Below are 14,344 nucleotides of genomic sequence, written 5' to 3'. Positions count from 1 at the left end.
CTAGGTTCCCGGCTGTGGTAGGAGGCAGGCACGACCTTAGCCCAGCTAGAACCTCGATCGCATCAACACTAACGGCACTCATCTACGACACCCGGTAATCTCCTTTCTGCAGTAGAACTTGAACATTACGGCGTGAAGATCAGAGGTGTGCGTTCAAACGGGCCTACAAGGCGGTGGTACACATATGGCATCATCTTTGGCCCATCAAGTCCTCCTTGCGAATCTGTTGGCTCCGGGTCGGATATAGACTTTTCCCTCTTGAACTTCGCCATTCCACGTAATGTGATACTCAATCCAGATCCTCTTCAAAGTCGTCCGACTCTTCTGAGTCATCGAACGACGACGTCGACGACGACTCATCGGACGAAACCCATGTCACGTGCTTCCCTGTCTTCTTTTCAACAGGCTGCTTCTCTTTACCAACACTTGGCTGCTCCTTCTCTTTACCAGTACCCTGTTTCTGCGCACCACTCTTCGTCGCCCTCTTCGCCTTCTTCAGACTCGTAAGAATCTCATGTTCATGTTCCTCAGCTGCTTCGGTAAAAGCCAAATCTCCCGTCTCGCCCAGTGCATCGCGCGCCGTTTCTTCCATCAGGATGCACAGAGCAATGAGCGCGGTTTCGTTCAGGCCTCTCCACGTCCTTCGCATGAGCTTGCGCGAGAAGCGGCGGCGTCGTCCAGTTTTGACCCACAGCCTCTCGATGTAGGCTTTCATTGCGGTGGCCAGATCTCCACTGGGCAGCTTTTGGTCAGGAGGTAACTTGTTGTGAGCGGGATAATAGTCATCTTCCTCGTATCGGATGGGCGCATTCTTTCGCTTGAAGAGTACCTCGTCTGGCCGAAGTGGTTTCCTGGATGCCTTGGGATCAGAGATGTTGTGAATCAGACCAGTTCGGGCGACTCTGCCTAGATATTGTTAGATCAACTGCCTTGCTGATGAACTTGGGCGTCTCTTACGTTTGACGGCATCGTAGACGGTGGATCGGCGCTTGCGAAATTTCGTGCGTTTGATCTTGAGCTTTTTCTTGACAGCAGCCATGCAAGATAGCTCTGGGATGTATGTCGTTGTTTTTGTGCTAAGGTAAGGCGGAATGCAAAGGTATGCGGCTCGCTTACAAGGATTGAGCGCCCGTTGGTGAATGTGTTGCGACTGGAGACCCCTGTCGCGTGTGGACGCCAGGCTACAACGTCATAACCTTGGGACCCTCTGCGCCTTCCAAGGTTCTTCTTTCCCTCGCTCCAACACACACGAAGCATGTAGTTGCATATGAACGCCCAACACGTGCTCGACCGCGCGTACGGCTTCATTCCCAACCATGTCCTCAAGCGCGCCTATGCCTCCCGTCTTATCTACGCGCTGCAACCGTCTTCCGCCGTGACCTTCAGTCAGCACCTACCGGCTCCCGACAACCCACGCGAGCGCATACCTGCGCATATATCCGGAGTAAACGCGCTGACAATCGACAAGTTCGAAGGACGATATCTGCTTTCTGGAGGTGCCGACAGCTCCATCGCGGTATGGGATCTCGAGGCGCAGACCACGGCAACCGAGGCGGGAGAGACATGTCTGCCTTTGACGGCGGTGAACAAGACGAGCGAGGAGCACAAGCTGGGCATTACGCAGATACAATTCTATCCCTTCGATTCTCTGGCCTTCCTCACGTCCTCGTACGATCACACCGTCAAGCTCTACTCCAGCGAAACACTTGCGACGTCAGCGTCTTTCGATCTCGACTCGGTGGTGTACAACATCGCCCTGTCGCCTATCGCATCGCACCTTCTCGTCGCATGCGCCACCCAACACCCCAACGTCCGTCTCGTCGATCTGCGTTCCGGCGCAACCACACACAGTCTAGCGGGCCACTCTGGCGCAATCCTCTCCACAGCATGGAGCCCTGTGCGCGAACACATTCTCGCGAGCGGAGCTACAGACGGCAGTGTACGCTTCTGGGATGTACGCCGCAGCGTCGGTGAGCTGGGCGTACTGGATCTCGAGGACTCAGTCGGCATACTAGGGAAGCCCGCATCGTTTACACGCAACTCTACCAACGCACAAGCGCACAGAGACGCCGTGAACGGGCTCGTCTGGACAGAAGACGGCAAACACCTAGTCTCGTGCGGCCACGATGCTCGAATACGCGTCTGGGACACGGATACCGGCGCCAATACCCTCGCCAACTTCGGCCCCATGGTCAAGAACTCGGGGCTTGCACCGCGTATCCCCGTACTTGCACCCACGCAGAACCTCCAGCCAGGTGCCGATCTCATGTTCTACCCCAACGAGCATGAGATACTTAGCTACGAGCTCTTTGAAGGTAAGCTTATCCGCCGTCTGCGCCGCTCACAGCAGCCCCAGACGAACAACCCACCTAGTACGTCTGGTGCGACAGCAAAGGGACAACGCAATATCAAGGATAGAATCACAAGTCTAGCGTGGCGGCCACATCACGTAGAGATATATTCTGCGCACGCCGATGGCAGTATAGCGGCATGGACGCCGCGAACGGAAGAAGACGCTGAAGCAGATGAGGATGAGCAATTGGAGCGGGAAGAAAAGGAGGTCGATAAGAAAAGGAAGAGAGGCGTGCTAGATGAGATATACCAAGGGTTGACCAAGAAGCAGATTACATTTGGCAACATGGGCTTTTAGCCAACTGATAGTAATATTGACAAGATGAATTGAATCGAATCGCTCAGACTGTTATATTACAACACGTGCTACCCGCTGCGTCTCTTCATATGCCCATTACACATCATCATAACAGTACAACAGATGTCCATCATCCTGCAAGCCCGATCTATCTCTTCATCTATTCTAGTGTCTATCCAGACCCAAAATGCGGTAACCTAGCCGGAACAAATGGCTCCTCACCAACTCTTCCCCTTTCGTCTTCCTCTCTCACCTCGTCTTTAATAGACAATGGTCGATTCGGCGTGACAGCCTTGCTCGAGTAATCGCTCTCATCCACATAGAACGCACTACTATCCGGCATCGTCTGCGTATCTACGAAACTCGGGAAAGGAATCGCATCGCTCTGGTTGATTGACGGCGCAGTCTCGCCAACGGGCGTGCGTACAAGCGGAGATACAGTCGAGTCTACTGTTGTCATAAGTCGCGCTGGCGACGCAGAACGAGGCGTACTAGATTTGGTGGAGAGGGGTTGATCGGGCGCTAGACCGCGCTTGACGGCGAGTTGTTGCGCTTCCTGGCGTTTGCGACTGACTTCCCTCTCCTCTTCTAAACGAAGCCGTTCCTCTTCTTTGGAGAGTTCGTCGAGCGTGGGGGGAACTTGTTCGATTGTTTCGGAGACGGAGCGCGCGGAGAGGGGCGGTTTGTCCGAGTTGCTTGTGTTGCGGGAGGAGAGCGTGCGCGTGGATACGCGGGATGCGGAGGGGCGCTTGCTCTTGCTTGAGCGGGCTTTGTTGCTGCTGGGCGTGTCTTCGTTCCATTGCCCTGTTGTGCGGCGCTCGAGGGCGATGGTGAATTCGTCGTCGAGGGGCACGGCGTCTTCCAGCTCGTCCTCGCTCGGGAAGATGTCGCCTCGCGAGCTGAGGGAGTCGGTTGTGTGGCCCGAGGTGTGCGTGTTGCTTCGCTGTCGGCGGTGGCCTTTGTTCTCGGGCCCGTCGAGCGCATCCTCGTCGCTGTCTTCTATCAGTGGCTCTTCCTCCTCACGGTTTCTTCGTGTTGCGCCTGGGTGCTCTATGAGGTCTGCGGCCGAGGGCTTGTATCGCAGTCCTCTGCCGCCAATCTTGAAAGGCAACCGTCCCAAGAAGCCAAAGTACGAGGAACTCGGGATGAGAGTCGGGTCTTGGGCACCATCTCGTGGCAACGTCGTGCTTTTCCGGCGCGGCGTGTTGTATCTCGGGTCGCGATTTCGCTGTCCATAACTCATGCCGCTCTGTCGGCCAGGCTGCGTGGTTGCGCCATAATTGGAGGCGCCACCGAGGAAGCGGTCGAGGTTGTCGCTGCCCCAGCCCAGGAGGCCGTCGTTCTCATCGTCCTCCCAGTCGTCGTAGAAGTCAAAGCTGACTTCTGCCCGGCCGCGTGACCGCCCGCGATTGCGCCGGCGGTCGTTGTGCGCTGGGAAGCATGGCGCCGTGCACGCGTTGACGCATTGGGTTATCGACGAGAAGCACGGATTAACGTAGCGCTGCGTGAAGCCGTAGATGTTCTCCTGCGCCGATTCGTTTGCGTGCTCGAGGTTCTCTGTGATCTGATGGAGCGTGCGATTCCACCGCGGGTCGCTGCGACGGTACATGGTGACGATGACGACGACGGTGACTAGCACTCAGTGGACGCGGGTGGGTATTGCGTAGAGCAGCAGAGTGCTGCGATGCGACAGCGCATTGGCTTCAACAGGACAGCAGGCGCATTCACGCTGACACACTGAGGTATGACGACGTGGTCGATGAGATGCGGCTCGGTTGGCGCTCTAGGTTCAGATTCCCCAGCCCTGCGCCAGCCGTCCCAGCACCCCACATCAATCCAGCCTTTCACCCCCACAGTCTTGCTGCTTTCGGCACGCCCCTTCCGACCAATCCTACAATGAACCATGCGATACGTCCGCTTCCTCAAAAGTCCCCGCGTAGTCGCTGAAAAGGGCACGTCGAGAAAGCAAGTCCACTGTCTGATTACCATTACTTCAGACCTTGGAGATTCTTTTCTCCCTTACGACATCCAGCTAGCAGCAGAGTTGTCAGCAACTGCAGATGGGTCAGAAGAAAGCGTGATAGTATGGTCGACCGTTCAATGGACAGCCGGCATGCGCAGTCTGCCCATCACTTTCCCGCTCCCTAAATCTCAAGCTTCTCACTCCAGTTTGCGAGTAAGAGTGGGTGGGGAGCCGAAACGAACACACGATGGCTTCGCTGCGATAGCAGAAAAAGGTGCTCGAGGTGTTGTATCTGCCTGGAGCCCGCCTTTCGCGTCAGACCAAGATGCTCTGAAATTAGTCGAAAGACGGTTCAAGCTGCCAGATGGACCCATCACTACTATCTGGGAGGAGACGGGAGAAAGCATAGCGAGGCATCTATGGTATGTATATCCAATTTTGTTACAATCTATTTGAGGTGCTGATCATATAACAGGGACGCTGGTATCACACTCTCATGCCAAATGACAGCTCTGGATAATCCAAAATCCAGCCTAGCAGAAGCTTTACTACCATATGGTATTGCATCTGAACCCCATCTGAATGTCCTTGAACTTGGCACTGGCTGCGGGATGGTCGGAATCGCAATCGCTCAGACCGTGTCCAATTCGAAAGTTCTCTTGACCGACCTTCCAGAGGCTAGAGAGATCGTTGAGCGAAACATCGACTCGGCAGTCAAAGCACCACGTGCATCACTCGCATTCATGGAACTGGACTGGGATGCAGAGTTACCTGGTGAAGTACAGTCTAGCTCAGAGCCTCTCGATCTTATTCTTGCTGCTGATTGCACCTACAACCCAGACAGCAGGTATGCCTCTTCTCACCCACTCCACATGCCTGGAATATTGCTGACTTGCAGCTACAGCCCCGCATTAGTCAAAACGCTTGCTCGACTCTCCAGAGCAAACCCTAAAGTCAGGATTGCCATCGCAATGAAAATACGTCACTCGAGTGAAGAAGTATTCTTCAAACTAATGTCCGATGCAGGATTCCTAGAGACAGACAAGATGGAGTTTCCATTGCCAGGGGATGTTCAAGTTGGCGAGGAGACTGTGTACTTGCACGTCTACTATAGGGCATTCTTTGCTCCTACTTAGCCAGAAGGTCATCTGCCTTGCGTACCGCTAGATTCTGTTCCCAATTTGATGAGCAACTCACTCATCCATTTACCATCACTTGTCACATATAGCAAAAGAGGTGCATACAAGCTATTAGTCGGGACGTCTTGCACGCTTACAAGGCTGTTGCAAGGTAGCTAGCCTGCCCGTATCGTATGACACCAACCCCAGAACAAGGCACGCCAAGTCTGTGGAAGCCAGACAAAACCTACTATTTTACAGCCTTCACAGCAATCAGGCAGAAACTAAGTATTAAACGAATCAACATGCATCCCCATCCCACTTCTACAAGACAACCCCCCCTCGCATCGATCATCCCACACCCTCATACCCACACCCTCAGCCTCGCCCATCCCAAACCCAACACACTTTCCTCCCGCCCCCACACCCTTTCCCATCATACCCTCCACCCCCCATCCCAGGCCATTCCCACTCCCCACAAGCTGACCAACCCAAACCTACCCTAAGTAGCAAGTCCGGCGTGGGGTCCGTCGAACCCAGCACTAACAGCCACTAACGCTCATGCTGGTAAGCACTTCGAGCGCTAGCGCTTTCCGCAAGGACTACGCCGCTACGCCGCAGTAAACTAGTTACTTCCGCTAGCCAGATAGATGATTGTGGCGTGATGGTGCAGTGCTGCGAGTACTAGCTACTGTATCATGCGCGGCTTTGGTGTCGTCTTGCTACGCATATTACCTAGGTACGGATCAGTTGGTAGACGCGTGAGGTTAATGGTGTTGGAGATTAAGGTTCACAACCCATTTTGTATGATTATTGTAACGATGTCCATCTTGTATATACAGTCTTGTCATGCTATGTACAGTTGATTATCAAGTCCTGCAACGATTATAGTACGAGGTTGCGCTGGTGACCCGTTCAAGCATGTGTTGATTTCCACCTCTTCGTTACTACATACAGGCTTCAGGGCGATATTTTGTATGTTAGGCGACGCGATTTGGTTATGAAGGAGTTGATGGCTTCGGTGAGGGTGTTGGGGGGTCTTGTGCTTGCCTGGAGTGGCATGTCAGCGTCGTTGTACCGGGTCTGGGGGTGAAGGATGCTTACATCTGGGTCTCCGTCTGGCGTAGCGGCGCGGTTCACAATGGCTTTTTCGGGCTCGGTTAGGAAGTTCTTGATTGAGCTGTTGGCGGATACGCGGGTTATGTTTCCGTAGCCATCGTATTCTTCGATGTCTTTGATGGGGCTTCCAGCGGCTTGTTGTCGGGCTGCTTGTGCGCGCCTTCTGTTCGATCGCATAATCAAGGTTACACCGATGGCGAGGAGGATCGTGACAAAGCCTGTGTTCATGTTAGATTCGTCCTGTAAGGATGTGATGCGGTACTCACCCAGTACTCCAAAAAGAATGAACAGTGTCCTTGCTAGGGGTGTCAAGCCGTGCTGGGGCTCGACGCTAACGGCGGTGGCTAGACTGGAAGGTAGCGCTGATCCGGAAGCTAGGGACAATGTTCGAAGCCCTGAGGATACGGACTGTCGTGTGGTGATAGCTTGTGGCGCCATGATAGTTTGAGTGGACGGCTGGATATCTTCTTTGCCCTCTGCTGTTCGCGTGATGGTGACAAAAGTGAGAACTGGAGGTAGCGATGAAGGCTTTGTCGTTGTCGAGGACGCTGTTGGGGATGAAGTCGAGATGACCAATGTTGGCGGCTGGGAGAAAGAACTCGCAGAGGATTTGGTGGCTGTGCTCACTGCCGAAGAAGACGACATAGTTGACATAGCCGTTGAGCGGGAGTCGCTCAGAATCATGAATGACACTGCAGAAACATCCATCGTAGGCTTCGGTTGATTCTTCCCAGGCATGGGCTTTCCGACTGTCATCGCCGAAGTTGTTAACGGTACAGTCGAACTCTCAGGGGTTGCGAGAGGTGTCACTACAGGTGTAGTCAACAGTACAGGAGTTTCTAAAGAGATGGAAGTCAACACTCCATGCACGTCTCCAAGGCCTGTTCTTCATCAAGAGCTTACCTTGGTTCATTCCAGGTACTGTTCTCAATGAAGGGTCGTCTTGGTTGACACCGGGAAGGGCTGCAATTTCATCCTGTGCGAAAGAGTCCGCTAGAAGGCCTGGGACTGCAGTTGAAGCAGGTTGGATGGTCATGGCCTCGTTCATCGCGATAGCATCTGCTTGCACAGTAAGGGTTGGCCGGATGGTAGATGCTACAAAGTTAAGAGAGAAAGTCGAGGTGGCATTCATCGATAACGAAGGTGCGGCGAAAGCCTGACGTGTTGATCCCTGGCCATCGGTAGGCGTTGGTACGGCCAGTGTTGAGAGCTGTTCGGACTGCGATGGGAGTACACCCTGTGTACCCATAAGAGAGTCCAGTGACCGTGACAATGGCATTGGTGGTGCACCTTCCGGAGTTTCGCTCTTGCTCGTATCCGATTGTTGGGATTTCGTCCAGCCTTTCCACGAGTTTGTGTCCATATTCTCCTCAATCTTGCCATCGACTACGATGGGCGTAGCTGCCATCCTTGGATTATTACGGCGTACCAGCACCGGTGGGGTATCATATGGTCTGCTCGGTGCAGCCATTGCGAGGTAAGATTCCCATAGAGGCGAGGAAGATTCACAGCACGCGAGGATATTGAAATGGCAGTAACGCGGGTGCCATACCCCAGCCGGCTATTAGTGGTTCCATACAAAAAGTACCAGATGCCAAAAACGTGCTGAAGCGGGTGAACGTTTCGGTGTGGGCTGCTACCATGAGATGCGGTTGGTCGAGAGAACGCCCACTGCGACTTTTCCGTACCAAACATGACCAGCACGATCCCTGTACCAGGGAAATCTGTCGCCTATTTGAGACCATGTGGTGCACCAGCTACGGTTTTCGGGGTATTGTATCCGCTTCATGGGGTCCCTCCAAACGTGCACTTGTTTCGCAGAGGACGCCAAAGTTTGTGTCGACACTCGAAACGTAGCGCATGCGGCGGGAACTTCGAGACCGGTCTGAACAATGATGCCACTGCGATGGCCGCGTGGTACGTATCTAGTTGATGGAGGCCGTCCGGTTGATGATACAGGAAAAGGAACGGTAGCCTTGCCGACAGCTCATATAGGTCAGATCGACAGATAACTTGTACTCTGGATAAAACAGCAGCGCATTGTTCATTCTTGCCATGGAGAGTGTTCTGAAATATTCGTCTTTTGCTCGCGACCAGAAACAGTAATGATGGCCTTGTTCTTTATGGAATTGTCGCGACATTTTCGACGGTGCCAATGTGAGGCATGCTCAGCTGCGACTCGGCAAACTCATGCAACGAGCGTGGCTGTGCCTGGCTTCGGCACTCGTATCCGGCCTCGCGCAACGAGGTGTAATTCAGCGGTATTCTCGCATCCGGGATGGGGTTGTAGGGCAGAGGACCACTGGGTGTTTAGCTTGCGGGTGCATCGGAACCAGCCTTTGAGGCCTCGGGCGCGGCGAAGTGGATCAATCCAGCAGCCGTCCGAGTCGATGATGCTTGCCGTGCGCCACCTCAGTCTAGGTCGATATTCTCTTGTCGCATACTTATTGTTCGTATTCTGGCATTTCTGCAACATGATAATCGCGTAGTCATAGCCGCTGTCGTCGTTCTTTTCGCACGTGTACCCCCCGAATGGCTGCACGCGACACGCCCGAGCGCGCGGTGCCGGAAACCATGGACCTCGAGCATGGGACCAAACGCGACCCTTCCCGCGACCGCGTCGCACCGAATAGTCAGAACCTAGAAGTCACCCCGCAATGGAGGAAAAGGCTCAGCGCGCGCACACCAGCGCCCGTTGCTCGCTGGAGCCGCAAGGTTGTCGACTGGGTCAAAGGGCCGAAGCCGCCGGGCAGATACACGATCACGCCTTTTCTTGAGCGCTGGCAGACGCTGCCTGTGCGTCTGCTCGCGCGGCTGCCAGAATGGCTGCGCATTTGTGTGTATGCGGCGGCATGCATCGTGTGGATTGTTGTCTTCGCGGTAGTCATCAGTGACGGCGGGCTTCCGTCTGACATTGGAGGGTTGGGGGCGCCTGTCAAGCTGTCGTGTATCAACAACCTGTGGTAGGGCCTCTCCTCTTATACTCGAAGCTGTGATGACTGTACTGATCATCGCCAGGCCTTCTACAGAGAGCTGCGGACCCGACGGCCGCAACTGCCTCCCCTTCTCCAACGCCTCGTTCGCCTTCGTCTGCCCCGCCGGTTGCTCGAGCGCCCAAGTCCTAAACCCTCGCGCAATCGGTCCGCAGGTTATAAACTATCGATCCCTGGTGGTTGGCGGCACGCCGGATTCCCAGGGCGATGGGCTCGTATATCGCGGGGACTCGTTCATATGCTCGGCGGCCATCCACGCTGGGGTAATCAGCGATGGCAGCGGCGGTTGCGGTGTTCTCTCGTTGGTGGGAGAGCGCGACAGCTTCGGCGCTGTGACACGACATGGCATCAGCAGCATTGGCTTCGACTCGCACTTTCCAATGTCCTTTACCTTTGGCGAGGCTTCGGCCAAATACGAAGACCCGCGCTGGAATCTGTTGATCCTCTCCACCATCTTCACTGCTCTGTTCGGCATCTTCACCACGAGCCCTGCGACGTTCTTTGCGCCCGTCTTTACGATTCTGTTCTTCCAGACCGGCATGGCATCAGATCCGCCCTCGTACTCAAACTACGCCTCCCTGGCCTCTACAACACTTGGCCGCTTCTTGCCTGCGGCGTTGGCTGCTGCCCTCTTCTATAAGTTCAGTGTTCGCAAGTCTCTGCGTAATTGCAGGGCGCAAATCGAAAAGACCATACTCTGGATAGGCGGTGCCTGGGTTGGCGCACTGGGTAATTATACATTTGAACGTATACCCATACAGCGGCTCACAGGAAACGACATCCGACAACAGCCTGGTGCTATCACAGCATTAGTAATCATTGTGCTGATTTTGTTTGCCGTCGTTTTGTACCAAGCATGGTGTTTCCGTAAGGAAGGGCGACTGCTACGCTATCTTGCACTATACGCTACATTGGGCCTTGGGCTGGGTATCCTTGCAGCTATGCCGAAGCTTACACTTAGGATACACCACTACATAATCGCTCTCGTACTCCTTCCAGGTACTGCGCTGCAGACACGCGTGAGCTTGCTGTGTCAAGGCCTGCTCGTTGGACTCTTCGTCAACGGTATTGCACGATGGGATTTCGACTCTATACTACAGACGGCCGCAGCGCTGAGAGGGGATGGCCAGCTCGGATCTGGCATCCCAGGTATTCTGGAGCTAGTCGTGAATCGTTCGAGCATTACATTCGCATGGGAGACTCTACTCAGCGGATATCAAGGCGTCAGCGTGGTGGTCAACGATGTGGAAAGGTATCGGGGCATTGGTGGAAGCGACACAGGAAACTTCACCTGGAGTCATTCGGATGATGCGAAAGATGAGTACTTCAGGTTTGCGTTCATCAATTATAAACTGTTTGGCAACGTAGAATATAGCGACTTTACGAGAGCGGGTACGTGGTTCGCGAATGGGACCTGGTCTGGAATCCCGCCAGGCCGTACATGATAGAACCCGAATGAAATCATCCTCGGGAGGTAGAGACCTGTTTAATCCCTTCATTGCAAACCTCGTTCCTGCAGATGTAACCAATGAGCCACTAGCGCGTTTACGTCACCGTTCAATACATGGAAACCTGGGCTTCAGGACAGGCGATCGACAGGTGGAAGCGGTGATCCAACGGTTATACAGACACGTCTTGGCCAACCGCGGCATCATCACGTGTCCGAGTAAGCCTTGGCTTCAGTGTTTCTCAACCATGGGATCAACCGCGGCAGCCATCATGCCCTCTCCTGCGACAAATCAGGTCTGGCTCAGATTGTTCCTTCTGCTTTGGGTGCGGGGGTAGTCCGAACACGGCAGTGGACATGACGTCACACCAACAGAGCCGAGTTGCTCCAGGGCTTGAATGACCGCGCCTGCACTAGGTCATTTTCCACAAACACGATGCCTTCTCTCCCTCGGAACCTCTACTCCCTTTGACCTTACCCCTCTACCTTCCGGAGCCTCAAAGGCATGGATTCACCCCCGAGACGTGAAGCGCCGGCTGCTTCCAAGCGAAAACCTGTCCCCTCGCCGACCGCACCTGGGCCTTCGCTTGAGCCGGAACGCAAACGCGAGCTTACCAGTAGACTAATACCGAATGCCTTTCTCACTGCCACTCTCTTGGCAGCCTTTACTCTCTCCTGGCCGTTACGATGGGTTATCTCTGGAGCGCCCATACTTGTCTACGCCATCCTCCTAGGCGAGGCTTATGGCCATCGTATCTTACCCTTTGTTCCCGTCTGGACCATATTTGCAACTGTCAACTTCATCTACGCAGTATGCGCGACATCATGGCTTCTGTACTGGGTATTCTGGTCCCTCTGCTGGCCTGTACTCTTCATCACCTGCCTCTTCCAGTTCGAAGCACCGGCTGCATTGGCGCGCCGCACGCTACGAAAGACTTTCCTACGAGACCTGCACTTTATCAACGATCAGATAGCCTTCTTCGACCTGCCTGCTCTTGAGATTGATACCGAAGTCAAGGGACTTTTCGTCGTCCGGGGAGTCACGCTCTCACTATCCACAATGACACTTGTTGCTCATGGAGTTGAAGCCGGGATAAAGCTCGCTGACGACATTGAACTCGGCATTCAGGTCGACAAAGTCGTCGTACCCCTCTTCCGCGAGATAACTGTCGACGATGTGTATGCGAATGTGAAGGGTGGGGATTGGGAAGTCACCTTTGGAGACGTACAGTACGGCGTTCCAGAACCAGATGACGATGAATCTGTAGTCGTCACCAACACTGCCATCCTCAGAGCGGCAACGATGAAAGGCAACGCCAACGGCCGCCCGGCTGATATGGTCCGAAACCTTACGGCCGGGAAAATACCGACTGAGGCTGAAGACACCAAATCCGCATTCTCATCCGTCAAGAAGATCTCACCAGATGAGGAGCGCGCCCACACAAAGTACAAAGAGCTGGTACGCTATATCAACGACACAAGCGCCATTACAAAAGCAAAGGAGGGGCTGGTAGAGGCCTCGAAGGCACGAGCGGAGGCTGGCTTGACCGACGACGAAAAGGATACAAAAAACACGAAGAAGTCGAAAGAAGAACCGGGAGTGCGCTTGGATATTGAAAACCTCGATGATTTCCGGGCAGCGATTTGTACCCAGATCCACGGGCAACCCTCGATACCTCACCCACCGACCAAATCGATCAGAGTCTCCACTCTTCGCAAAACATCGTACCCAAATGTAAAGAAATTCTTACATCGGCTACCCTTCCTCTATCGCTTGATGCTCAGCCCCATCTGCTACTTCCATCCTGTCAAGTTCAAGTCCGTCACGGCAGCTGGCTCAGGGAAATGGTTCACTGTCTTGATGCAAAAATACTTCTTCAAGCATTACTCAGCCCAAGATGCCGAGATTCGTAGATTGGAAGCGCGGATATCAGCCTGGTGCGCAGATGCCAATTTCGCTGTGGAATTGGGCCCGATTGCTAGCGAAGCCCACTTCCCCATCAACACCAATTACAACATCACGACCCACTTCAAGATCTCCGATGTAATGGCTTACAGGATCCTTCCGGATGCCGTCGAACTTAAGCAAGTTGTACGATTAGGAGGTGCGGATGCTGTTCTCACGATTCCCACATTCCTGTTTCCCCACCATGAGCACATCTTCCCGGAGAAGAAGAGCGACTTCGACCTGCTTGAGATGGAATCTGCCATAAAAGAAGCCGATCCTACCCCGAAGCAGGTTCGGGATCTCAAAGAGCTCGAAAAGCTAAAGAGAGACGAGGCTTCTATGCATGTCAACGCACATGCCCATCTCCCGGCACAGTTCCACCAAGACCTTCTTAACTTTGTCGCCGCAATTGTCAAAGCCACCAAGGTCATCGAGTCGGATAAGGACTTCGAGGAGGCCAAGGTCCTTCGCGAGCTGAGGCGTGTCACCACGTCTGATAGCGAAGCTAGCAGTCTTGCATCAGTCAACACCAACAGCAGCGAAGTTTCAGGGACCACACTGAATGCTAATGACGACAACGGCTTCAAGGCATTCCTAAAGAAGGTGGACTCTGGCTTCAAGGATGCATCGAACAAGACCATGGTGGGCATGCGCAAAGCTGGCCAGAACACTGTACACGCCATGGCCAACGACCGTTGGATCGCTCGGCTTGTCGGCAAAGTGACTAGGAAGTTGGAGAAGGCGCAGGGCGAGCTGGGGTACAGTGGAGAGGTTCCTATCGCACTGGCTAAGTACCGCGAGCGACATGAGTTCGAGCAAAAGCTTTTGCCTTGAGCTAGAGAGATTTGGTGTTGGGGAGACTGTTGATGAGTTGCATGATACCCCTTTGAACTCCACGTGGTTGAGTAGTTTACTTCAGTACTGGATTACGAATTAATGTCTGCCTGAGATTTGAGAACCGTGACTAATGATGACTTCATTCTAATGGTATATCTTATCGTTGCAACTATGATAATTGATAGCTTTAGGATGCTCGTAACATGAGCAAGGACAACGAACACTGATAATGCCATATCAAGGTAAGTTGCCTTACTGAACGTATGAGC

At 53.8% G+C, this 14,344-nt stretch overlaps 6 protein-coding genes across 6 annotated transcripts; 3 read left to right on the top strand and 3 right to left on the bottom strand.

Moving 5' to 3' along the window:
* Positions 1–289: 289 nt before the first annotated feature.
* On the bottom strand, positions 290–1,039 carry J4E88_006663 (uncharacterized protein; the record flags this gene model as incomplete). The annotated part of the gene is made up of 2 exons (XM_049400286.1): positions 290–906; positions 958–1,039. 2 exons carry the CDS (start codon positions 1,037–1,039, stop codon positions 290–292), a joined length of 699 nt encoding a protein of 232 aa, XP_049253905.1.
* A 228-nt stretch (positions 1,040–1,267) lies between these two features.
* On the top strand, positions 1,268–2,650 carry J4E88_006662 (uncharacterized protein; the record flags this gene model as incomplete). The annotated part of the gene is made up of 1 exon (XM_049400285.1): positions 1,268–2,650. One exon carries the CDS (start codon positions 1,268–1,270, stop codon positions 2,648–2,650), a length of 1,383 nt encoding a protein of 460 aa, XP_049253904.1.
* A 172-nt stretch (positions 2,651–2,822) lies between these two features.
* J4E88_006661 (uncharacterized protein) lies at positions 2,823–4,259 on the bottom strand (the record flags this gene model as incomplete). The annotated part of the gene is made up of 1 exon (XM_049400284.1): positions 2,823–4,259. The coding sequence occupies one exon, from the start codon at positions 4,257–4,259 to the stop codon at positions 2,823–2,825; it is 1,437 nt and encodes a 478-aa protein (XP_049253903.1).
* Positions 4,260–6,691: 2,432 nt separating this feature from the next.
* J4E88_006660 (uncharacterized protein) lies at positions 6,692–8,258 on the bottom strand (the record flags this gene model as incomplete). The annotated part of the gene is made up of 3 exons (XM_049400283.1): positions 6,692–7,329; positions 7,361–7,636; positions 7,754–8,258. 3 exons carry the CDS (start codon positions 8,256–8,258, stop codon positions 6,692–6,694), a joined length of 1,419 nt encoding a protein of 472 aa, XP_049253902.1.
* Positions 8,259–9,382: 1,124 nt separating this feature from the next.
* J4E88_006659 (uncharacterized protein) lies at positions 9,383–11,288 on the top strand (the record flags this gene model as incomplete). Its single annotated transcript, XM_049400282.1, has 2 exons — positions 9,383–9,813; positions 9,869–11,288. The coding sequence occupies 2 exons, from the start codon at positions 9,383–9,385 to the stop codon at positions 11,286–11,288; spliced, it is 1,851 nt and encodes a 616-aa protein (XP_049253901.1).
* Positions 11,289–11,795: 507 nt separating this feature from the next.
* On the top strand, positions 11,796–14,072 carry J4E88_006658 (uncharacterized protein; the record flags this gene model as incomplete). The annotated part of the gene is made up of 1 exon (XM_049400281.1): positions 11,796–14,072. The coding sequence occupies one exon, from the start codon at positions 11,796–11,798 to the stop codon at positions 14,070–14,072; it is 2,277 nt and encodes a 758-aa protein (XP_049253900.1).
* Positions 14,073–14,344: the final 272 nt, after the last annotated feature.

The sequence above is a fragment of the Alternaria novae-zelandiae genome (genome assembly GCF_023758075.1).
Source record: "Alternaria novae-zelandiae strain BMP 2774 chromosome Unknown scaffold_13, whole genome shotgun sequence".
Classification (NCBI taxonomy): Eukaryota; Fungi; Ascomycota; class Dothideomycetes; order Pleosporales; family Pleosporaceae; genus Alternaria; species Alternaria novae-zelandiae.
This window is presented reverse-complemented; position numbering and strand designations above follow the sequence as displayed.